Raw genomic sequence first — 25,998 nt, forward strand, 5'->3', positions numbered from 1 at the left:
GCAGGTGATGAGCCCCTGTGTGTCTGGGTCGAGGCGGAGGCGACGCGCTGTGCGGTACTGACACCGGCGGTAAAACGGACATTTAACCAAACTGTGACCTTTTCCCTCTTGCAGTTTAACCTTCCCCTCACCCCCATCCTAATCTTAACCAGTTTGTGCATGCAAAGCTCTGATCATTGACGTGCGCTCCAGACATTGCGTCCTGAGCACCGCCAAATCAGGTGTCACCACCTCAAAAACAAATTAAACACGCGATCGTTCATGTCGGCTCATTTCCTTTCATGTTTTCTGTCTGTTATTTGTGCCTGATGCATTTCGCTGCTGCGGAGCGAGGCGCATCACCTGTTGTCCTCCGGTGACGCACCCCCAAGATTCCACTATCTCCACTCCGCTCCGCTCCGGCATAAACTCCGCAGCAAAAACGGTCCCGTTGTAGTCGGCCGGCGAGCAGCGGCACTCCGCTGTTTTTGCGGTCGGTAGATCTTTTAGAACTGCAGTTCAAAGGTAACTCATAATGTGAATATATATGAACCCAGGTAGCAGTTTTTCTTTAGGATTGAGAGGAGATGCAGGAAGATAATAAACAGGCAGGACAGAAAAATAGTCAAATAAAAACAAGTTAGTTTTTGTACCTGCTGGTTGCAACAAACAGACACCATTGAAGGTAATCAGAAGTGAGGAACAGAAAATGAAATAATTATTTTAATGTTTAGAGCAGCAGGAAAGGGTGCAGGCGCATCAGTGAGTTTGCGGCTGCTGTGCAGGGGGAGGGGGGAGAGGGCTGAAGTAAGATGCAGAAACTATCGTTGTTAAAAGAGATGTGTTAACTTAGAAAATGTGGGCTCAATTTTAATTGTCAAAAACTCCAGCGAACCTACCAACCGACCCCCCCAACACCCCCCCCCCCCCCACCGCTTCCGGCGGATGACGTCATCAACGACTAGTCGAAGTCGACTCGACTTTCATTACTTGACTGTCGACTTTAAAAAAAATAAAGTCGTGCAGGCCCTAATATATATATATTTATATTTCCCCCATGTTTGATTTTGTTTTATGAGCGCTGTTCCAGACCACACTCCACACTTTTTGTTGGCGGTAATGCACCATTCGTTGTTTGCCAACCGCCAATGAAACACCAGAAGAAGAAGACCAGGGGGACACGACAGGGAGCCAGGATGACAGACAGAGCCAGCTAGAGGCAGAGGCGCACCCTGCATGGTGTCTTGAGGACACATGTGCCTGACCACACACCCACACCCACACCCACACACACACCCACACACACACCCACACACACACACACACACACCCACACCCACACCCACACACCCACACCCACACCCACACACACACACACACCCACACCCACACACCCACACCCACACCCACACCCACACACCCACACCCACACACACACACACACCCACACCCACACACACACCCACACCCACACCCACACACCCACACACACACACACACACACACACACACACCCACACCCACACACACACACACACACACACACACACACACACACACCCCGCCGGAACAGAGGAGCACCTGGAGTACGGTCCTGGATGATGGATGGCGGTCAAGTGCGGTGGAGCGTGGTTGTCCCTCCCTCCACACACGTGTGGCGCGCGTACAGGTGCCACTGAGTCCGGTCGGAGTCTTGGACAGAGGAGGGGGTTCGCCAGCGGCACGGACAGCAGCAGCAGCGGACAGCAAGATTTGCGGCCGGTGAAGCCAGGACACGGAACGCAACACGGCAGGCGGGCAGAGTTACCCCCATATTCAACTACCTCCGCTCCGCTCCAACACGAACTCCGGAGCATAATCGGTCCCCGTTGTAGTCAATCAGAGCAATTCCACTACTGAGGCCATGCTCCGGCAGTGCGGCGCAGTGCGCTGCCCTCTGTTCCGGCGTCCGGCAAAAATAGAATCGATCCTATTTTTGCCGGACGCCGGAGCACCTCCGCAGTCAATGGACAGGAATCACAAACAACAGGAAAAGGAGCAAGCACAACTTCCGTTTTTCACAATAAATCAATAAACAAAAGGCGTTTTTTGTTTCATATGCACAGGTTTAACAACTTTTAACAACTATCAATGGCGGCTGAAGTTTAAATGCACAAAAGTAAGCCATAAATACAGTTTCCACTATCAAAGTAGTCACACTTTGTTGATCCAAACACTGCTGATCTCTCAACACAAATGATGGGCAGATTAAACAGTTCATGCCGATGCTTCTCCCACACAACGGGTGTTTGGATCTAACTTCCGCGTTTATTGCTCGGACTGTATCGCAAGATCTCGAAAATCCCGCGCATGCTTGTTTGCCCACCTCAGGTCTCCGCACCGGAGCGGAGCCGTTGTAGAGCGGGTACCAGTAAAAATTGAGTTCGGAAGCGAGCGGCTGCGGAAGGCGGGGGCGGACCAGAGCGGAGCGGAGGTAGTGGAATTTGGGGGTTACTCTGCCCCTGCGCGCAAGTAATTGATCAGTGCCTGGCAGTGTTTTGGAGTTTGCTGTCTCTCAGTGCGTGGTCTGGTGCTGGGGACCTTTTACTGCTGGAGTTTTTGTGTGCCACAGGGGCAGAGGAGGAGGATTGGATCCACCGGCCGTTCAGCCTGTGGTTCCCCGAGGATGACGCATACCTCAGGAGGGCGGGGTCGTAAAGGGCTTCCCTATCGAGCTAACGCAGGGCCGGACTGGACTGCTTTGTCCCCTGAGGCCCAGAGCCAGACTTTATTTAGGAGTTCATTTTGGGCATCATCATCTGTGAACTTTTGGAATAAATTCCCTTTTTTAAATTAGCTTTTGTGGTTGCACTGCTTGCCTTGTTTTTAAAACCTATTTTAATCTCCTTTTAATATTAGTGGCACCATTCATTCTACCTGGATTGTGTCACATGTTCACTAGTAGGCATGAATGCCTGGTGAGTCAGTCTCTGTGAGAAAGAAGCTCTTTTGCTCCTGTCATAGGAAGTAGAGTAGTGGGGAGCAGATTTGGACTCTTACTTCCTGATTTTCAGATATCTCACCTCTGATTGGCTAACAGCAACACAGCTCCATTTTCTTTGCAACATTGATGTTTTATCTCCACAAATAACTTGGATCTGAAGGAGTTCTGCTGTGTGGTGAAGTTGCTAATGCTAACAGCTAGCTTCTGCTGAGACGTTCTCTGCTGCATCCTGAATGCTAAATCAACAGCCTTCCCCGTTGATCCATTTGATTACTTTGGTTTTGGTCAAATTTTGAAAGTTGAGAAAATTGCAAGCATTTGATCTCAGTGTCTAGAAAATTGAAGTTTTAGCCATTTTTTTTTGTGTTGGCTAAGGTTAGTTGTCTCTGGCGGCCATCTTGAATGAGGTTTCCTCCAAATATTAATGATTACTTTGAGAGGTTCTTTAAAACCCAACCAGTGGGTCAGGAGTTATCACTGCTGCCTCAAAGCTTTAGGCACCAACAAGCCAAGAGAAAACAGAGTCAGGGTGGTTTAAAAGACATCGGTTTACTTTTAACGAGTCAGAGCAGCATATCAAGAAGAACACAGGTCATGTAATAAATAAATACATCATTAATCTGTAAACATGTTCATCGTGAAACCACATGATACCAAACTCACTGTTGGGTTTTATCTGCAGGCTGTGAAAGTAAATGTCTGAGCCAACCAGCCAACAACAAAACATCAAAAATATTAACTAAAATGTCACAGCAGTGGTTTACAAACCGATAGTACACGACCTGGCTTTTCCCAGGTACAATGCTTTTTAAAAATGTTTTTTTGTTGAACATTTTCCATTAAATTATGACCATGATTCAAAAGGAGACTAAACATGAAAAGGTAATCAAAAGAGAGCCTAAGTCACGTTCATCTACTTCTGGACCATGGGTCCCTAGAAGAACAAAAAAATGAATGCAAGTCAATGGGGCTAAAACGCTATTTTCTAATCAGGCTCGTTTGTGGGCCATGGATTCCACATATGATGTCCGTGAATTTTAAAGATGCATTTTGATACCAAGAAAGTGCTTATTTTCCAACAGGGGAAAATGTTATTTTAGGTTTTGTGTGAAAATAAGTCCAGGACTACAAATGCGCTTCACCAAAGTGACGTCACCGAACCACATATGGAGAAAAGAACCACCATATATTTGACCATGTGGTGAGTAGCAGCTACGCCAGGGGAGAGGAGATTATGTGGTGATGTCTGATTTGATTTGTAGTCATGCTAATTACGAACTTTTACAAGCTGATAAATCTCAAAGTATGTGACTGGCGTGGTCGAAACACACATCATTAGTTTTCATTTAATCTGTAGTACAACACATGTGCGATTCAGATCGTAAGGCTAAGCGGATTATAAAATTGCTCTTTTAGCGTCATTGACTTGCATTTTCGTTCTTCCGGGGACCCATGAACCAATCAGAAAGCGAGGAGACTTAGGCTCCCTACTTCTAAATGTGGCTGATGGCTAACAGTTAGCTTCAGGCCTTCAGAAAAAAAGAAAATGTTTTTACACAGTCCTTCTTGCTGTCTATTAACACAGCTAATGGAGCACACTTGTCCTGGCTCACCTCTGTTATCACCTCAGTTAGGAGTTAAGGAATTAGTGGTCAGGAGGAGCCCGCAGCAGTAGGATGAACCAAAACAAGCGCACCCTAAACAACAGATCCAATGTATTCAACTGAGTCAACCAGAGAAACCAGCACCCTGATAATCTCACATGCACACACTGTAACACCTACAACCCATGCACACCTAGTTTAAAAGTTAAAGACTTGGTTCGAAATGTCCTAAACCATGAGATGCAGTTCAACTATTAAAGGAACGTTATCTGCTGGTTATCCAGAGAAAATCTGGACTAACACTTGTTCCAGTTCACGTAAAATCCACGGTCAAACTAAACCTTGTGTTTATGGTTTCAGTTTAAAACATTTCAAACCTCAACCCCTTTCACTCAGAAGATAGATGATAATCAACACCTCTGAGATGTCGTGGCGTTCCCTTCATAATGAAAACCAGAACCAACCCTGGGTCAGGACTACTGTGGAGAGAAGCTCTGGGCACTTCATTCATCTGTAGTCACTTTAAATCTTTAATAAGGCAGCTTTTATTTCCTTCATATACGAGCACTCACACCAAAATCTGCTTTCATTCAAAAACAAACACTAGTTGATTTGTTTGTTGTAACGCAAACTCAAAAACCTTCCAACAACTAAGTGTTTCACATAACTTCTTCCCAAACTTTATCCATTTTTATGAGACTGAAGCTGAATAAATACAAATACTTGACAAATGTTTGTGTGACCCTGAAAAGCATGATTTAAGAAAATAATGGACTTTTTCACTGACCACTTCATACAAGTTCAATAATCCACATAATTCAATAAAGCACAATCATAAAATAAATATTGAGACACACACTAGGAGTGAGGCTGCCTTTGTGTAATCCCTGTTTACATTTAAACACTGAAACCATTTAGAACGCTGAGTTTTGTCCAACACATGAAAATAAAGTAACAATGAAGGAAGACCCAGACAACAAAGGGCATAAACAGTGAAACACTACTTCTAAACCGTAACATTAGTGTAATAACTTATATGTGTGCCTGATGCTAAAGTGTTTTAAAGTTTTAAACAACATCAAAGTCTCCAATGACGGAAGTTTGCAGATTTCTTTCATCGTCTTTTAGCAATCTACAACAGTTTTTCATTCAACATTCAAAAGAAGAAGCAAATCCTTGCCTGTAAAGCTTGTTGTGGACCCTAAATATGAAAGGAAGTTTTTATGAACACTAGCAAGTCATGATTAGCTTAGACATGCTAGCTACTAGCTTGCAACTTGATAAAGCTAATTAAATGTTTCTAAGTTAACTATCAACTATAATAGAAAATGCTTTGTTAAAGCCTAGATATGTCATTAAAAATTTACAAAGGTTGTTTTTAGCTACTTGGGAATGTTAACCTGAAATGCTTAGCCGAGGAATGCTAACTGGAATGCTGAAGATACCATAGACTAACAAGGCAAGTTACAATGCATCTGTGTAATAATTTACTTATTTTGTTGCTTTTTTTTTATATTCTTTCATCTAACGTCTTGAGGCAGCGGGGGCTACCAATGAAAATTAGCCTTTTGGCTATAAATCAGTACATTTACATTGGAAAATGTTTATTAATGCACACTGTCCCTTTAAAACAAACAAGATATTCATTCATTCATATTTTTTCTTTTTTACCACCATCCTGTTAGCACCAGCAGGATTTGACTAACATCTTCATCATTAAAATGCTGAACCATTTAGGATATTTGACGTTTCTAATTCCGGGGGCTGCCTCCTTCTGCGTTTGCAATTTAAGGCCAACCACGTCACAGCAAACCAACAAGACCGTCCTAATTCTGAGGATACTTAAAATGGGTGCTCTAATACTTCCTCGTTTACTGGTCTGGTGTCTCCTTTCTGGCAAAGGCTACACCAGGGTTTACTGCCATCTGAAATGAAGAGTTTTGTTCTTATAGTATTACAGTTATAAATGAAAGTCTAATACCTGGAGGGAGAAAAAATTTAAAGCGGTTGTGTTTTAGGCTATTTTGTTTGGATATATTTTTAACATTATTTGGTCTAAAATAATAAAAATAAATCCTCCAGCCTATACGACAGGTCCAGTATTTGTAATCAGGTTAAGTCTTAACTTCTGCTGTTTGCTAGAAGAGGAGAAACGCTGCGGTATGGGTGGGACTATAAAAGAATATCAAAGCTACACTGTCCGAATTAAAAGCCACTGACTGTTAGCGGTGGAGGAAGGACCCGACCTACATGACCGGCTAGGACAGGTCCTTACAAGGACGTTGTCCCTGAATTTGGACCATTTGGACACAGCCGCCACCTAATAAAATAAAATAAAACAAATGATGGCTTAGACACACGTCTTACAACACAAGCTTGCCCAACTATAGACAAGACTGTCGTCAGTTTCTCGTTACGCAACTCTTGTTTGATTGGTTTTTTAAAAACAGTTCCTAAAAACAGAAGCAGAGAAGTTTGCACGATGTTTTGTTCGAGAAGACATTGCAGTGATGAAAAATCCTGGCAGCTGTGGTCATATCCTGTGGCAGCAGGCTCCGTCTCTGGCGGTTTTTAAATCTCGTTTAAAGACCCACTTTTACACTTTGGCTTTTAGACAGTGACTCGTTTTAGTGTTTTATTGTATTATTGTTTTAATGTGTTCTTAGTATTCATCATGTTTTATCTGCCTTTGATTGAGATTTTTATCCTTTGTTTTAGCTCCTTGTAATGGTTGTGTTTCGTTTTAGCCTGTGCAGCACTTTGGGCAGCTCCCATGCTGCATTTTAAACATGCTATATAAATAAACTATGCTATGCTATGCTATAAACCTTTCTTCAGTAAACAATTAAAGTACAAACTTTCTGGTTGCTTTATTGTGGCCATTTTACAGCCCGCCTTCATCTTAGCTACTAAATTAGCGCCCCTGGCTTTGTGTAAAGAACTTTAAGATGCTAAACAAAGCCAGGCTGGTTTACAAAGGCAGCGTCACCCCTCACATACACGTCAGTTCATTAGTTAATGTCACTAAATAATTACAAACAATAAATAAGCTAAGGCTCATCCCTTCACTGAAACAGTAACAGAACAACGACAATGTGAGTGAACAAATGTCACAAAGCATTACTTCCATCCAAAAGAGTAAAAATAAAGTTTAAAAGGTCGTAAACAACGTTTGTCCTCCATGCTTTCAGTCCTCCTGGTTCATTTTTAACGGCAGCTGTGTGTTTAGCAGTAGCGTAACACACTTTAGTTAGGAGGATGTGGAACTAAAGGAAATATAGAAATGGGACAAAAATATTCCACTTCCTGTTTTACAGTTGGGACAGTAAACTCTCAGTGCACCACAGGTGTTTTATTAAAGCTTTGAGTTCACTTAAACTGGTCGTTTAAGAGAACCAACTGATGTTTCTGACACTTAGGTTGGCTTGTTTTTTTTACTAGGGGTTAAAATTTATTTATTTATTGGTGTTTTTGTTTTATTGTTTGCCTATTTCTAAAAGGGGGGCAGAGTGTGTGTGTGTGTGTGTGTGTGTGTGTGTGGACTGTATTATTTACAGTTTTTGTTAAATGTTTTTATTTAGTTGAATGAAATAAATTCTGTAAAAACTTTTTTAAAGGAAATGTTTGTTTTGGAGCTTCAGCAGTGATTAAACTTCTAATAATGTTTCGCTGAACAGAAATCGTGAATTGTCCGAAATTCTATGGGGCAATTTTTTTTTTTAAAGAAATTTAATAGAACATTTTTTCACTCGGTTATTTCTCCCTTTAGTCATTGTTTGTTGACTTTATCCCTCAGATTTTGTAAACTGCTGTCATGGACAATAGATTTATTTAAGTTATTAAAAAAATCCACTTAACTGACCCTTCACCACAAACACAGGACTCTTATTTTGAAAAAACGTGGTTGTTTTGTTAAACTGTTGCAGAACAAACCTTTAAGCATTAACGTTATCTATTTAGAGTTTGTAGATTATGATCAATTTGAGATCTTGGTTCATAAGCATTTATTTTTGGTTATTGAGCTATTTGTTTTACATTGAATTCATGAAATATGGAGGTTTTTTATTTAAACTATTGTCCATTATAAACAGGACAGACAGCAGGGGGTGCCATAGAAAAAGTTAAAACAATGTGTGATGTCACTACTGTCATTTTTATGTGATCACAGGTTTAATGTGTGCTGGTTTAGATCCTGTTTAGAGTAAAAAAAGCCACTAACTGAGTCTGAAAAAGGACAAAGAACTAAAACACAACAGCAGAGGGCGCTATGGTGTTGTAGCTGGAAGTAGAATCACATTTTTGCATAGAATGATGACAGTTTTAGTGTTTTAGAACAAATTTAGCAAAAAATGAACCAGTGATAAAAAACTAGAGCTAGATTATGGTTTACTGAGGTGAGATTATGAACTTAATCTACAAAAATAAAATGAATAGCTGCAAGATTAACTCTTTCACTTCAAAAAGGTCCGTTTTGGTTAGCAGGATCTTAGATCTAGAAGACTTTGTATTATTTTTTAACTGCATTAATGGAAAATATCCTTTGAAAAGCCGAAAAAAGACACATTTTGACATCAACAGTAAAATAACCGAGGGTTGCTGGTAACGAAACACAACAGGCCAGTGGTTTTCCCTCCTCACAGGAAAGTCCGTTTCTAAGCCCTGGAGAGTAGAATCAGTGCATCACTCGTTCACTCATTCATCAAACGAAGGAGCCTCTCGTTTCAGCGGTCACACACCGCTTTAGGCAGAAAAGTCGTTCTCACAAACACACACAATCTCTCTAAAGCTCACAGGTGGGAGATCAGACGTCATAGTCGGGCAGAGCAGTGTAGGTGATGCCTCCGATCGACGGGGGGCTGGAGTGGAGGGGGAGGAGCCAGCAGAATATCGAACCTGAACCAGCGAAGAAAAAAAACAACCAATCAGGAAACGTGTCAGAGCTGAAACGTCCGGATGGAAAACAGGAACCCACCTCTTCCAAAAACCTCCCGCAGCAGAGCCAGCTTGGGCTTTCTGGTGTGTGAGAGGTGTTGAGGCTGCTGCAACGAGGACGATGAAGAGGAGGAGGAGGAGTTTCTCTCCTTGATCATCAGCCTGTTCTTCATCTGCTTGATCGGAGTCTCATCTGTGATGATGGAGACCAGCTGAGGGGGTCGGACGACAGACTGAGTGTTGTTCTGAGGAAACTCAAGAGCCTGAAGGGTTAGGAGGCCCCTACCTGATCGTAGAAGATGACCATGACAAACACTCCAAACAGCACCGACTCCACCAGCAGGATGATGTAATGAGCCCTACGTCAGAGTGGAGACAGAAGCATGAACGCCACACTCAGGTGATAGAAACCCTCTGTGTTCCCTCTGAACTCACACAATCAGATGTTTGCTGGGCGTCTCCTCTCCTTCTTTCTCTGCTTCTCCTCCTCTCTCGTTTCGTATCCTCCACGCCCACGCCCACACCACCAGCACCAGGGAGTAGAGGCTGGCCACGCCTGAGGGCACAGAAACAAACAGGAAGTGTTCAAGTGGCAGCGGCGGTGTTTATATCATCACCAACAGAGCTGTGGGGTTTAGATTAATCACAGCTAAAACTTCCTGTTGCTATGGTTACATAAGTCTTAACTAAACCCGATAATATCTTCAGATCATTAATTGTCCCTGTAACTGATTTTCTCATTATAAACCTAGAGTAGGGTTAGGGTTTCTGAGTTTACTCACCGGTGTAGAAGAGAAACTGGATAAAATATTTCTGATTTAGCTCCCCGACACAATTATTGATCCTAAAAGAGACAAAGAAAAGAAATGGATTAGAAAAGATTTATTAAATGATGGATGGATGGATATATAAATGGATGGAGGGATGTTAGATGTTATTTTTACACATTTTAACCCAGTGTTTTCACGGGGGTAGCCCTCTGCCCCAAGGGCGGTGGTCGACTTTTGCTACAGGTAGTGTCTGAGTGGAGGTGGGGGTCTATGCTCTCCCTCCTCTGAGCGCCCTGACTTAGTTACTGTGGAAGACCTGATGATGCCGGAGCAGATGGCTCATCTGATGGTGTTTCCTTGCTTTACCTTACTTGGCTCATCTGGACTCAGCAGAATATACATTTATTTGTGTTTGTGTGTGGGGGTGGGGTGGAATTTTGGGGTTAGATAGATGGATGGAGCTGTGTTAGATGGGTGGGTAATGAATGGATTAATGGTTGGATGGATGTTGGAAGGAAGGACAAGCAGAGATGGACATGTTGTGGACCCTCTCACCAAGGACAGTGGTGGTCCATGCGGCGTATGCACCTCTGACAGACCCTGCAGTGGTGCGCTCTGGGAGGTCTGTAGGTCTCACAGCGGCTGCACACCGTCCAGCCCTCACAGCCCTGGAGTCAGGTGGTGAAGACCAATCAGAGGTCAAAACGATCAGACGAGAGAAAACAAAGAATTTTACCCTCGAATCTAAACCCAGGAATCAGTCATCTGTTGCTGAGCTCATAACCACTTAATAACATCCATCAGAGCGGACACGAGCAGCTCTGGCTTAAACACACCTGCTATAATACAGTTTAACATGAGCAGCTAGCCGCTGGTGTTGTTATTCAGGGTTAGCTTGTGATTGGTCACATGTGATTATGTGTCACGGACATCAGCAGACGTGTAATCAGCTCTAACCCTAGAGCAGGAGCTGGTCCAGCTCCTCGTGTCCCACTTCTAGCTGCAAACTGATGAGACTGAACAACAGATTTATACGTCCTCACTTTTACACAAAGGGTTGGTCGTGATGCATTCACTGACCATCTGACTTCAGTAACACTCATTCGGAAGACTGGAGTCATCTTTTGCATTGTAGCTAACCTAGATGTTTCGTTCTCTGCTGAGATGTAGGGAGATGATGTGAAACTGACATGGAAAGACGAACTTAAATTTAACACAAGAGGAAGGGAAAGTGAACAGACCCGCTCGTTCATCCGAGACGACTGCGAGCGCAGATCTGAGAAATCTATAGCCGTTTCCGGCAGAGGCACCATACCTGAAAACACAAACCTATTCATGTGAAACATGAAAACTCCTCGTCTTCTCTTTCTTTTACTGCTTTAAGACGTTCACCCACCAGGGTCTGAGAAGACAGCCTTGGAGTGGCAGGCCAGCAGCAGCAGCAGGACCAGGTTGAACAACGAACCGTGCAACACACACCACACGCTGTCAGAGAGATCGGTAGGGGGGGAAATATCATTTACTATCTAAAAATACAAAAAAGAAAACATCTGAGCTTCTTCTACTTAATTTATAAATCAAATATAGGCTTGAAAGTTGTTTTAAACGCTAATAAGTCATCACGCATGTTATCCATAGCATGCAGATGGTTAGGTTGCAATATTTTTTAATAAAAACACTCCAGAGGTAGAAAGGAGGAACTATTTCTGCCACCTTTGCCAAAAAGAAGTTATGAACATGACACAATGTGTGAAAGTGAAACATGACTTCACATTTTAATCAGTTTCAGATCATTTAAACCCCAGTGTGAACACCTGAAACAAGCTTTCTTATTATCATTTGTAAATACTAGAGTACAGCAGGAACCCCAATAAATCTACTTTCATGATTAAACTACTACCTGTTAATTCTGCAGATTAGATCATGTAAGAAAATATCGACAGACTGAAACATCACGATGTTTAGTGTTGTCATACTGAATCGATATTTAAAAGCGGCGTTTTGACTTTTTTTATTGAGACTTTACATTCAAATATTTACTGTATTGTCTTTGTATTATGCAGTTCAAACTCCAACTGCTAGGTGGCAGCAGTTTTTACTGCCTTAATTCTGAATTTTCCAATTAAATATTTCAATTAATTAAACATAGGGTTTGGCCTTTAGTATCACGATATATCGTATCATCTATTCTGTATTGCAATATATATCGCCAATACACACCCTGTCACACAGGACAAAACAAACCCTGAAATTAAACAAGAATTGTATTTATGTGATTTTTCTTTATTAGCCTTCAGACGGTTTCAATTCCTCGGTATTATTGATTAGCTTTGCCACAAACATTAGCTATGTGTTCAAAACACACAAGATTTGTTTGATATGATCTATTACTGTTATTTTAAACGTTAGCTGGGATGTTTTTTGATGCTAGCTTTAAAAATGAGCTTCAATTAGCATCAGAACCGAGATTCAGACAGAAACAGCGACCAACTGATAAATAATTAAGTAAACCTAACCTGTAAACAAACAGCTCGTGTTATCAATTTCAGGAAAACAAAGACCATAGCGCTACACTGTTTAAACGGGACGTTTTCAGAATAAACACACATATAAAACCAGCTCAGATATTCACCATGAACCCACTGAAACACTAATGTTTTGGGGACGCTGTCAGACCGGTTTGCTACCAAACCAATGGAGGCAGCGCTCAGAAACAAGACGCCATTAAGGCTGTTTTTAACGCTTTAACGCCATTAGGATTCAAACTACCAACCTGTCTCGGTAGGCGGGGATGAGAACATACTGTATGACCACATAGTCCGCGTAAAACACGCTGAAATAAGTTAAAATCAGGCAGATTACACCGCACGGATCTCGCCTACAGCGAACCGACGCCATCTTCGGCCGGGGCACCGCCTTCTTTCAAAAGTTTTTCCGCCTACGTCATACCGAAACCTGAAGGTGCGTTCATTAATCGTGGGAAACAACGGTTCAGTTTAAGAAGGCCAGTGAAAAAGTAGAAAAACGTCATTTTAAATTACATATTCCTGTTTCTGAAAAAGTAAAACTACACATGTTAATGAGGACATTGCTCTGATCCATTGTGGTGAAGAAGAAGAACTAAAAGCGCAAAGCTCTCAATTTTGTGGTTGGTCAATGTTCCTACTCTCACTTACAGTTTTTCTCAGTGCATTTCTCACAATAGAATTAAACTTTGCACAACAGTTAGTTCAACCTCCACAACATGTAGTCGTTTTGGCACAACCTAGTGGCGGTGTCATGTTCATTTCATCCAAAGGCAAATACCTTTGGACATGAAGCAGTTGAGTAAGTACAAATGTCTAAAGAATGGTCACTTTTGACTTGCTATTCATCACTATCTCCTTGCTTTTGTCACGAATGTCACAATTATTTATACTTGTACCGTCTGAATAGTCGTTGTCCTTACAAATAATAGTCTTCATTTCATTGCTTGTGTCATTACACTCAAAATTGTTGAACTTCCAATCCAATCCAATCCAATTTTATTTATAAAGCGCATTCACAAGGCATTACAACCAAACAAGGCGCTGTACACTAAAAATGTTAGTTAATCAAACAGGCGGTATACAAATATGTCGAACACAGATAAAAGATAAAAAGGAAATACAACAAAATTCCCAACAGCTAACAGCTAAAAATCAATACGACACAGGGAGAATAAAAATTAGAAAAACATTTTAAAAAAGAACCTCAATAGTATGGAAGTTGATATTGTAAAGTCCATTTTTAAACAATGCAGATGTAAGTGATGGTCATAATTATGTTATATAAGCTAGGTTAAAGTAGTGAGTTTTCAAGCGTGATTTAAAAATGCTAGCTGTTGGTGCTAGCCTCACTAGCAGTGGTAATGCGTTCCACAGCTTCGGTGCACAGACAGAGAAAGCCCTTTCTCCACGGCTTTTTAAACGTGCATTCGGAACAGCTAGGAGGAGCTTATCTTCGGACCTGAGAGCACGCGGCGGGTTGTAGTAATGGACAAGTTCACACAGATATGGAGGAGCTCGATGGTTCAAGGATTTGAAAGTCAAAAGCATAATTTTGAAATTTATGCTAAACTGCACGGGCAACCAGTGGAGAGATTTCAGAATTGGAGAAATGTGTTGTCTTCTGTCAGCTCCAGTCAGCAACCTAGCTGCTGAATTCTGGACCAGCTGAAGTCTAGAAAGAGCTGCTTTACTGATGCCATATAAGCAGGAGTTGGAGTAATCCAGCCTTGAGGTGATGAAAGTGTGGACCACAGATTTCAGAAGATGGACACTCAGGATGTGCTTTAGTTTTGAGATGCGTCTTAGTTGGAAAAAACATGATTTAACTGTGTTATTGACCTGGGCATCCATCTTCAGAGCCTGGTCCATTTTTACTCCAAGGTTGGAGATTACAGAGTATACATTAGGTGAGAGATAGTTGAGGTCAGGTTGATGAGTAGCCGTGGTACTGTTAGGACTGAAAACGATTAAGTCAATTTTGGAGTCATTAGGAAGTTATCAGCTAGTCATTGCTTGACCTCAAGGATACAATCAGACAGAACTTTCGTTGATTGAGTTGGCTTAAATGAAAAATAGATTTGACAGTCGTCAGCGTAAAGATGGTATGAGACAGTGTGCTTTCTGAAAATGGCTCCTAAGGGCAGTATATAGAGGTTGAACAGTAACGGGCCTAGAATTGAACCTTGTGGGACACCCCAACGTAGAGGCTGTGACTCGGATGAACAGCCATCCAACATGACCCTAGCAGACCTGTTACAAAAGTATGACCTAAACCAATCTAGGGCTGTGCCTGAAATGCCAGCCCAAGTGTGAAGTCTTGTGATCAAAATGTCATGATCGATCGTGTCGAATGTTGCGGATAGATCCAAAAGTAGCAGAACCACATGGAAACCTGAATCTAAAGCCAGAAAAATGTCATTAAACACCCGAACATGAGCAGTTTCAGTGCTGTGCTGTTTTCTGAAACCAGACTGGTGTCCATTACCTGAAATTCATTTAGATGTTTCATCAACTGTGCATACACTATTTTCTCAAGGACCTTAGATAAAAATGGTAATTTGGAAATTGGTTGGAGATTAGAGTAATCGGTGGGATCAAGGCCGGGTTTTTTCAGGATTGGTTGTAGAACAGCGTGTTTAAAGGCACGAGGAACTTCAGCCAATGTCAAGCTACTATTTATAATGCCTAGCACGCTATTGCTAATTAAAGGAAACACCTCTTTCAGGAGTCGAGGTGGGATAACATCATCAGGGGAGCCAGAGGGTTTCATGGCTGCAACAGTTTTTTCTAGACAGGCCAAAGAGATGGGCTGAAAGCTTTGAAGTTGCACATGAGAGGGGGTAAATGAATCAGGAACATGGTTGGTTTGGTGAATCTGAGATCTGATTACAGTAATCTTATTTAAGAAAAACTGCAGGATTTGGCTACACAAGTCATTGGGCACAGAGGAAAATAGTTTTTGAACTGGGGAAAGCACTGCATTTATGGTTTTATAGAACACACCTTGATTATTTGAATTAGCCGTGACAATGCTAGCAAAGAATCGATTTCTCGCGCCTCTGACTACTCTTTGGTACTGAGACCAAGCCTCTCTCATGGCCTCAAAGGATACAGTAAGCCTGTCTTTTATCCATTTACGTTCCAGTCTCCTGCAATTTTGCCTCAAGGAACGAGTTTGTTCGTTCAGCCATGGGTCGGGCTTGGATGTCTTTCGACGTGATTTTAATGGAGCGACAATATCCATAGCAGCCAGGCAGGATGAATCAAGCACACGAAGTGATCCCTCAACTACAGAAGATGAATCAGTAGAATCATCTGGAGCTGAATCCAGAGTAAGAACAGCGGCAAAATCTGCAGCAGTATTGGGTCTGATTATGCGAGAGAAGCTGGGACGGAAATATTCAATACGAGGGGCATAGTCCAATTTCAAATTAAACAAAACTGGTGAGTGATCTGAAAAAGTCGCAGGTAAAATGCCAAACTTCTTGTCAAACAATTTGTACACCCATTTTGAAAACCATATTTTTAAGGAGTTTCCATGGAAATCTCCATAAATTACTTTTCTCAGGTGAACCTTATCTCACACTAATGAATATTGGTGTGTGTGTCCTGGTGACAATCAGACAATGTGTGTAGTGGTTTGGGATAATGTTAGCTTCCATCACTCTGCTGTAGTCAGCCAGTGGTTTGCAGCACACGACAGGATGCTTATGGAGTTTCTTCCTCCTTACACTCCATTCCTAAATTCAATAGAGGACTTTTTCTCTTCCTGGAGGTGGAAGGTACATGACAGGCATCCACATACCCAAATGACCCTGCTAGCAGCTATGGATGCAGCTTGTGATGACATCACAGCAGAGTCCTGCAGAGGGTGGATTCGACACTCCAGGAGATACTTTCCCCGATGCATCGATAGAGCTGACATTCCCTGTGATGATGACGAAAATATGTTGGCAGACAGATGGGAGCGTGTAGATATTACAGTTTTTCTCAGTCGCTTTGGTGCGTTTCTCAGAACACTATTAACATTTGCACAGCAGTTAGTGCATTTCTCAAAACAATTCGTGCAAACTGCAAAACCTAGTGGATAGCCTGCAAAAGGACGTCACATGCTCAAAATTGATAATCCATTCCTCAAAAGCAAGTATTCATGTCAATGAAACTGTCAGTGCCATCAAAATGAAAAGTCTTGACACCATCTTTATGAACAAGATAGTCAAATGGCTTTGTCATGTTTTCACCATGACAGTTTATAATTTCAGTGTTTTCCATTGCAAGAGTATTTGGTGACACCTGAAAATGCTCAAGACAGCACTATGCCCTACTTGTACAGCCATTTGAAATGTGCAGTAAAGTTACTGTAGATGTTATGGGAGTTTTGGGAGTAACTCAGACACTGAATACGTACGTTTTACATTTTTACTGTACAGAAGTGTTTGTAATTCTGCAGCATTGTGCAAAAGAAAATATGCTACAGTCACTTGTTTACTGTAGAATACATGTAAACAAAAAATCACCCTTTGGTAGAGCTGTGCACAAATGTGAACAATATACAGTACATGTAACAGTACATACAGTATTGCACAGTACTGTAACATACAGATACAGTAAATCATTCTGGCATTTCCAGACGTTCCTGTCTGTCTGGCCACAAATTTTCATCTACATCACAGCGGATGTCATCCCTCGCAATGCAGCGAGGAAAGTATCTCCTGGTGTGGCGAATCCATCCTCTGCAGGACTCTGCTGTGATGTCACCACAAGCTGCATCCATAGCTGCTAGCAGGGCCATTTGGGTATGTGGATGCCTGCCATATACCTTCCACCTCAGCGAAGAGGAAAAACTCCTCAGTTGGATTTAGGAATGGAGTGTAAGGAGGAAGAAACTCCCTAAGCATCCTGTCGTGTGCTGCAAACCACTGGCTGACTACAGCAGAGTGATGGAAGCTAACATTATCCCAAACCATTACATACATTGTCCGATTGTCACCAGGACACACACCAATTTTCATTAGTGTGAGAAAAGGTTCACCTGAGAAAAGTAATTAATGGAGATTTCCATGGAAACTCCTTAAAATAGGGTTTTCAAAATGGGTGTACAAATTGTTTGACAAGATGTTCAACAATTTTGAGTGCAATGACACGAGCAATGAAATGAAGACTATTAGTTGTAAGGGCAATGACTATTCAGCCGGTACAAGTATAAAGAATTGTGACATTCATGATAAAAGCAAGGAGATAGTGATGAATAGCAAGTCAAAAGTGAATTCTTTAGACATTTGTACTTACTCAACTGCTTCATGTCCAAAGGCATTTGCCTTTGACTGAAATGAACATGAAACTGCCACTAGGTTGTGCCAAAATGACTACATGTTGTGGAGGTTGAACCAACTGTTGTGCAAAGTTTAATTCTGTTGTGAGAAATGCACCAAAGCAACTGAGAAAAACTGTAATAATAATAATAATAATAATAATAATAATAATAATAATAATAATAATAATAATATCAATGACGAAGAAATGAAGAGGGCTAAAAGAAAATGCAGCCTGGAAAGGGGCAAGAGTAGGAAAGGAGTGAAAAGTGCAAGATGCATTTGAATGCATCACGAATGGTTAGAAATTTCATAAAAGTTATGCAAAGGGATAATGTTATTATTTATGTTCAGTCAGACAGACGATAGATAGATAGATAGATAGATAGATAGATAGATAGATAGATAGATAGATAGATAGATAGATAGATAGATAGATAGATAGATAGACAGACAGCCACCAGGGGGCAGCAGTAGTACTCCTGTGGGGGTGCAGCTCCACCGCTCGCTCCTCCTAGAAGTAGGCGGCTACCAGCTCGTCATCCTCGTTTGTTTGCTCCACACTTTTTTTCATGCGGACTTTGTCACACAGTTTTGTCGTCCGTCCATTTCATTCTCTTGCAAACAAACGGAGTCGGAAGTACCCGCTCGCTTCGAAGTCCACTCGCTCTATTCCTCTAAAGTCAAGTTTGACCTCGAAACAGAAGAAGAAGAAAAGCCGGAGTCGAAAAGGAGGAAAACGGAGGAACCTGGAGGAGGAAAAAGGTCGAAGTAACCATGGAAGTTCCTGGTATGCAGGTGAGTGCAAAGGTGGATCCGTTCACTGGTTTGTCAGGGGTTTGGGGTCCTTTTCGGGCCGGGCTCGGACAAAGTAAAGCAGTGAGGCAACAAGGAAGGAGGGATTGGGAAACTAGAGGCCGTTTCTGTGTTTCTGGTCTTACCTGAAGACAAAAAGCCTTCAGAAGTCAGACAGCCCGTCTCGTCTCCACACCCAGGAAAGAGAGGGCTCTGCCAGGACTTCTCATGGCTGTGCGAGCCTTTTATATATTTGTTTACTACAACTCCTCGTCTCTAATACACCCACCTGTGGACTGTTTCTATGTACTGAGCTTCTTTGGCTGTTTGTGATCATCGAAGTGCACAAAAACAGAGTTAGCGATGGTTTTGGTGTGTTGACATGTCTGAAACAGACTTGTGTTTATTATGGTTAGTGTCTGGTTTATAAACCCCAGCTCGATGCTTAAAGGGAATTAGGGTTTTAAGGTATGGCTTTTGTAACTTTTTATTACTCAGAACTTAGCCTGCTTATCTATCTATCTATCTATCTATCTATCTATCTATCTATCTATCTATCTATCTATCTATCTATCTATCTATCTATCTATCTATCTATCTATCAGCTATCTATCTATCTATCTATCTATCTATCTATCAGCTATCTATCGTGTGTGTGTGTGTGTGTGTGTGTGTGTGTGTGTGTGTGTGTGTGTGTGTGTGTGTGTGTGTGTGTGTGTGTGTGTGTGTGAGATTGTTAACAGATAGTTGTTACTGTGTTATAACTGCTGCAGATAAATTTACAGTGGCTTCTCAGCAGGTTTCAGTTCAGATGGCCTTTTTCTCATTCATTTTATGTTCCCTTTCCTCACTTTTTTTACAATTTAATATTTCGGATGTTTTAATATTTGAAAATGTTTTCAATTTCTTAATTTTGTTTTAATTTTTTGTTCTTGTGGAGAGATTTTTATCTTGAGAGGCGCTATATAAAAGACCGTTTCTTCTTCTTCTGTGTCACCCTAAAAGGATTTATCAATTCTCAATAACTTTGTAACCTTATCAAGTGTTCTACGTACGTTAGTGTGACATTTGCTTATTTATGTGAATTAAAACCTATTTTGAGTATTAGGCAAGGAAATGCAGCTTTATTTATTGAGCACATTTCTAACACAGAGGCAATTCAGTGTGCAAATATTATGGGTATTATAGTTACAACAAAGCTGTGCAAAAATCCTATTCTTTGCCAATTTCAATCACAAAAATGACCTAATTGACCAATAATCAATATTTCATTATCATCAAAAGTATTTAGTGGTCATTTGCTTTGCATCGAAGCGTGCAACTGCCCTGAAGAAGGTCGCACGTGACCGAAATGTGTCGGTTTATATTATAATAAATTATTTTTGGGAGTGCCTCAAATCACGATTTTTTTTTCCAATATCTACTTTTGAAGTTTTTATGATCTTGAAGAGTGCCCGAGATACTACAGAAATTATAGATCTATCTAGTCGCACTGATGCACTCACTCCCATCTGTTTGAATCTATAATTTTATTCATTTTTATCTTTGTAAATGAGACAAACCATGGTAGAATGAGAGCAAAACACACCGGCAGTGTCGGACACAACTCAAATAGACAGTTCTAACACCACATGCAGCTTTCAGTGATGTTCTTCTATAAGGGTCAGCTTCCAAATGGGGAAATTTTCCGGAGGGAAAAAAAATAGTCATGCACTCTGGTTTTCCTGCTCGGACCTCTAAGGCTCCAATAGCAGCTTCAGGCACCTTCGTGTGGACCGATATTGAGGTGCTCTTAAATGCGAAAGGTGTTTGGACAATCAATAAATGTTTCTGTAAACATGTGATGTTGGGGCGTTTTTGTCGCATGTGTTGACGTGAAACCTAAAGTGCTGACAACGAAGAATTTGTAGATCTTCACTTTGGCCGGGGTTTCTGAAAGGATCGTTTTTGGTGGCGTTGATCTTCACTTTCATGCCGGCGACAGGCCAGGGATACCTAGCTACGTACATGGCCTCAGACTCTACTCATGCTACTTTTAGCTCCGTTTTAATGTTTTATCATTTTAATTAATCCAGATCCATCTTGAATTATTTTTGATTCATTTAGATTTTTTCCTTTACATTTTATTATTATGAGTCTGTTGTTTTAGTTTCACTGATAATTTTCCTGTGTGAACTCGTTTTGTGGTTTAAGTTTGAAATTCCTGCGTGAGTGTGTTCTTTAGGCCACAAGCCTGTGATATCTCTTACCCTCTGATTAAAATGACCTAATGCTGCTTTTAATATATTTGTACTGCTTCCAAAGTCACTTGAGTGTATTTATAGCTCAACCCCTTTTTCTGCTAGATACGGTTTTGCAATAAGATGCTAGGTGTGTTTTAGTTCAGCAGCTCGCTTTGTTCCCACGTTGCTTAGCAGCTTTGTGTTTGTATTTACCTTTCATGGATTTTACTGTTTTACTTGCTCTAGAATCTATGGTGGTGATTGTTAAAGGTAAATGTCGTTTCCTGCCAGTAAGAAGGCGTGTAACGAGAGTAACGCATTGTAAAAGCTGCCATTTGGCCTCCTGTTTGGCCGGCTTTCAGGTGTGTCTACCTGTGGGACCTGCTTGCTCTGTTGGTCCCAGGTGGGAGGGTCAGGTGTGTTGTCACAGGCTGGTTGAGTCAACACTCACCTGACGCCCGGCGGCAGCTGCAGCAGCTGACACAGACGTCTGCTGTACCTGCCAAGACGCCCAGTCATGCATAGTAGAGCGTGTCATCTGCGCATCTAGATTGATTAAGTGGCAAATATAGCGTGTCGTCTTGTTTGACTGTTTTAAAGTAGATTTTCTGGTATTTCCTGGTATTTTTTTTTATAAAATAGCTTTTTTTTATCTTGCAGGATTGTTACCTGCTAGAGTAAAGTGATTCAGACCAACGGCCACATAACCATAAATATACCTATAAGTAGTTTAATGTTTGTGATTGTGGAAAAACAGAAATGTGCTTTTAAAATTGGTCTTATCATCAGGTCAGATGCCTCTGACTATTAGGCTGCTGCTCATTTAAGTTTGAGTTTGAAAGCCTTTATTTAGGGCTGCCACAAATGGCTATTTTATTAGTCGACTAGTCGTGTCATTCTTAAAAGTTTAGCTTGCTCTAATATACCATCATTAGCTTCTAGTCCGAAGTGTGGTCAGCTATGTGCCATCTAATAATAAAGACAAGATGATAGCTTATCAAACTACTTTTAATTAGCTTTGTAACCTGTTAATACAAATGCTACAGTCAAATTGGGGCAGGCACCTAAAACCAAAAATAAATTGTACACATAATGACTTGTGTTCACAAGAGGCATGGTGGTAAGGTTGAAGCGCTTCATCTTCCAATCTTAAAGGGACATTATGGAAGTTTGACAGTTAAAACATGTATAGAAATAATAAATGTCTTCTTCATACATTCTCCTGCAATGCCCTGGTCCTGTAGAATGAGTCCTGGCATTTTTACTGTGATTGTCTGTTTTTCTGTAAAATCACAGAAAAAGAGAGATGCTCGGGTCGAGCAGGCTGCTTCATGCGCGTTCACGCTCAGGCATCGCCCGTAGCGTTTGCTATCTGTAGCTTTAGCAGCAGAGAGTGAGGTAGTGCCAACTCAGCGACTTTGTCGCTGTTCCTAACGCCTAGTGACGAACCTAGCTACATTTCTGAGGACCCTTAGCTACTTTCTTCTAGATATTTCCTGCAAATTAGCAACAAAATAGCCATTTTCGCTCCGAACCGTTCTTTGAACGTTGTTTCAGCTGTCATCAAGGATATAAATGTTACAGATGCAAAGGACATCACTGGCGCTTTAGCTCACCTAGTAAGACGTTGGACTCTCGTGCAGAAGACCCGGGTTTGGTTCTGGGTGTGAACATAGTTTATTTAGAGTTAATTTTTTACTTTAATTATATATTTTTTTACAGTAAGATGCCCAAATTTTTATTTGAGACTCGCCGAACGGCATTAAATTCACAGATAAAAAAGATGTGGGTTCAACTTTCATTTTGGAACAATTTTTCAAGCAAGGGAAGGGAATGATCTGAGCATGCAGGAGGACTGACCCATCATAAACCTTTGTCGGCTGTGCTGAAGAGAAAGGTACAGAACCAAATTATTTAATTAATTAGCTGCGCGTTCTCCTGTCCTCTGTCCTCCAGGTCACACACACACACACACACACACACACACACACACACACACACACACACACACACACACACACACACACACACACACACACACACACACACACACACACACACACACACACACACACACAGTCTCAGCTGTTATTTTCGTTAAGGAGTGTGCACGTACAGCATGCGCACCTCGTGCACGAGCCTACTATTGAAGCTGCCGTTACGCTTTTGGCCTGTGGGGGCAATCTTGAGCATAAAAATTCAAAACTCTGTAAAGTCCCTTTAAGTCAGGAAATGTTAAGACACACCAAGGTTTGCCTCTGTAGCACGGCTGATCCACACGCCAGAAGTCATGGATCTGTTTTTACAAAAATAAAACAAGGGAGGTTTAAGCAGCATTTTAGATTTCATTGAATATTTACTCTGAATTTCCACATCAGAATTGCACTTAAAGTTTTATTTAATGTCTCACTAGTATCAACATCCCATTAAAAATATCCACGTTTGTTTTCTTCTAAATTGTCAACAAATCTAATAGTAAATATTTAGGGAAGAGAAAAATACATCACCGTCTTTCATCCGAGAGAAAAGTCAGATCCAATTTTTAAGGCTTCAATTCAGTTAAAAAAATCAAATGCTGACCAAACCAGCTATGATTTATCTCCTTCGTTTAAACTTCTGGCACACAAGACATAGTATTTCTGTTCATGTTTGAGAGCACACTGGGTTCCTTTGTGTATGAAATGTACTATTTAAATAAAGCATGACTTGACTCATAAATGTGATAAAGATCTGGTCTTGGATTGTACGCCTCAAGGGGTCCTCCATGCCGTTAATGTGTTAGAGAACATTTTGTTCATGTAAAAGCTCAGAGTATTTATGACCCCAGCTTTCTCTGTCCTGCAGAAACACTGATCCCAAAACTCCTGATTAGTAGTTCAGCCTTTTCCTGCTTTATCTGATGACATAAAAATGAAATGCACTACATTTTACATTGTGGGTCCCATTAGTTCATATTTTTAATGTAAAAAGGCAGAACCATATGAAATGGTAAATGGCCTGTATTTGATATAGCGCCTTCTAGAGTCACGGAACCCCTCAAGGCGCGTTACAACACAGTCATTCACCCATTCACACACACATTCACACACTGGTGGGGATGAGCTACGATGTAGCCACAGCTGCCCTGGGGCGCACTGACGGAGGCGAGGCTGCCGAGCACTAGCGCCACCGGTCCCTCTGACCACCACCAGCAGGCAACGTGGGTTAAGTGTCTTGCCCAAGGACGCAACGACAGCGACAGACTGAGCGGGGCTCGAACCTGCAACCTTCCGATTACGGGGCGAGCCACCGTCGCCCCAAAGTGAAAGTGAAATGCATTTGACTAAGAGAGCATTGAACTAACTAGTAGGGGTTGTACGAACTAGTCGACTAGTCGACTTCACGGCTCTGTAGTGACTTTTTATGCCTGTCATCAACTAGTCGCTGTCACGTGACAATGACTGACAAGATGCAGTCCTCGGAAAAGACAGCAGGTGATGAGCCCCTGCGCGTCTGGATCGAGGCGGAGGCGACGCGCTGTGCGGTACTGACACCGGCGGTAAAACGGACATTTAACCAAACTGTGACCTTTTCCCTCTTGCAGTTTAACCTTCCCCTCACCCCCATCCTAATCTTAACCAGTTTGTGCATGCAAAGCTCTGATCGTTGACGTGCGCTCCAGACATCTGCGTCCTGAGCGCCGCCAAATCAGGTGTCACCACCTCAAAAACAAATTAAACACGCAATCGTTCATGTCGGCTCATTTCCTTTCATGTTTTCTGTCTGTTATTTGTGCCTGATGCATTTCGCTGCTGCGGAGCGAGGCGCATCACCTGTTGTCCTCCGGTGACGCACCCCCAAGATTCCACTATCTCCACTCCACTCCGCTCCGGCATAAACTCCGCAGCAAAAACGGTCCCGTTGTAGTCGGCCGGCGAGCAGCGGCACTCCGCTGTTTTAGCGGTCGGTAGATCTTTTAGAACTGCAGTTCAAAGGTAACTCATAAGGTGAATATATATGAACCCAGGTAGCAGTTTTTCTTTAGGATTGAGAGGAGATGCAGGAAGATAATAAACAGGCAGGACAGAAAAATAGTCAAATAAAAACAAGTTAGTTTTTGTACCTGGTGGTTGCAACAAACAGACACCACTGAAGGTCATCAGAGGTGAGGAACAGAAAATGAAATAATTATTTTAATGTTTAGAGCAGCAGGAACTCCGAGAGGCTGCAGGCGCATCAGTGAGTTTGCGGCTGCTGTGCAGGGGGGGGGGAGAGGACTGAAGTAGGATGCAGAAACTACCGTTGTTAAAAGAAATGTGTTAACTTAGAAAATGTGGACGCAATTTTAATTGTCAAAAACTCCAGCGAACCTACCGACCGCCCCCCCCCCCCCACCCCCCCACCGCCGCCGCTTCCGGCGTATGACGTCATCAACGACTAGTCGAAGTCGACTCGACTTTCATTACTTGACTGTCGACTTCAAAAAAAATGAAGTCGTGCGGGCCCTACTAAGTAGCACCCATGTTGTTACATAATCAAAACTAAACGACAGTAAAAAGAGTAAGGATAGAATTTATTTATGTTTGTCGCTCGGGATTACAGAAAATATCGACACTGATGTCAATATCGGTTGACGTTACTAATTTTTTTTACATCTCTTATTGGTATGATGACTCAAACTGAACCAGTATTTACAAATGATGTTTATTTCTAGAGAGGCTGAAGCACAATGATCAGCGGAGATGGAAAGTAGCGTGTTGCATTTACTCACCTTACTTTAACTGAATGTTGTTTTTTTTTTTTTTGTTTTGTTTTTTTTGGTGTCTATAGTTTTAAGTTGCTTTTAAATAATTGTACTTTGTTACACTTTCAATCATGTCTGCTACTTAGTAAA

The 25,998-nt window shown here is 41.7% G+C and overlaps 2 protein-coding genes across 2 annotated transcripts in view; one reads left to right on the forward strand and one right to left on the reverse strand.

Moving 5' to 3' along the window:
- Positions 1 to 9,148: 9,148 nt before the first annotated feature.
- On the reverse strand, positions 9,149 to 13,196 carry zgc:77880 (zf-DHHC domain-containing protein). The gene is made up of 9 exons (XM_015946038.3): positions 13,042 to 13,196; positions 11,665 to 11,753; positions 11,510 to 11,583; positions 10,824 to 10,936; positions 10,281 to 10,342; positions 9,934 to 10,054; positions 9,785 to 9,857; positions 9,539 to 9,710; positions 9,149 to 9,459 (listed from the first exon to the last, which is right to left on the reverse strand). Exons 1-9 carry the CDS (start codon positions 13,164 to 13,166, stop codon positions 9,368 to 9,370), a joined length of 921 nt encoding a protein of 306 aa, XP_015801524.1. The 5' UTR covers positions 13,167 to 13,196; the 3' UTR covers positions 9,149 to 9,367.
- Positions 13,197 to 18,605: 5,409 nt separating this feature from the next.
- The window catches only part of stk26 (serine/threonine protein kinase 26), a 49,105-nt gene continuing 41,712 nt past the window's right edge, over positions 18,606 to 25,998 (forward strand). The window contains exon 1 of the mRNA XM_015946040.3: positions 18,606 to 18,906. Coding sequence (XP_015801526.1) covers positions 18,886 to 18,906 — 21 coding nt within the window. The 5' untranslated portion in view covers positions 18,606 to 18,885. The remainder of the gene's footprint in view (positions 18,907 to 25,998) is intronic.

Source organism: Nothobranchius furzeri, chromosome 2 (assembly GCF_043380555.1).
Source record: "Nothobranchius furzeri strain GRZ-AD chromosome 2, NfurGRZ-RIMD1, whole genome shotgun sequence".
NCBI lineage: Eukaryota > Metazoa > Chordata > Actinopteri > Cyprinodontiformes > Nothobranchiidae > Nothobranchius > Nothobranchius furzeri.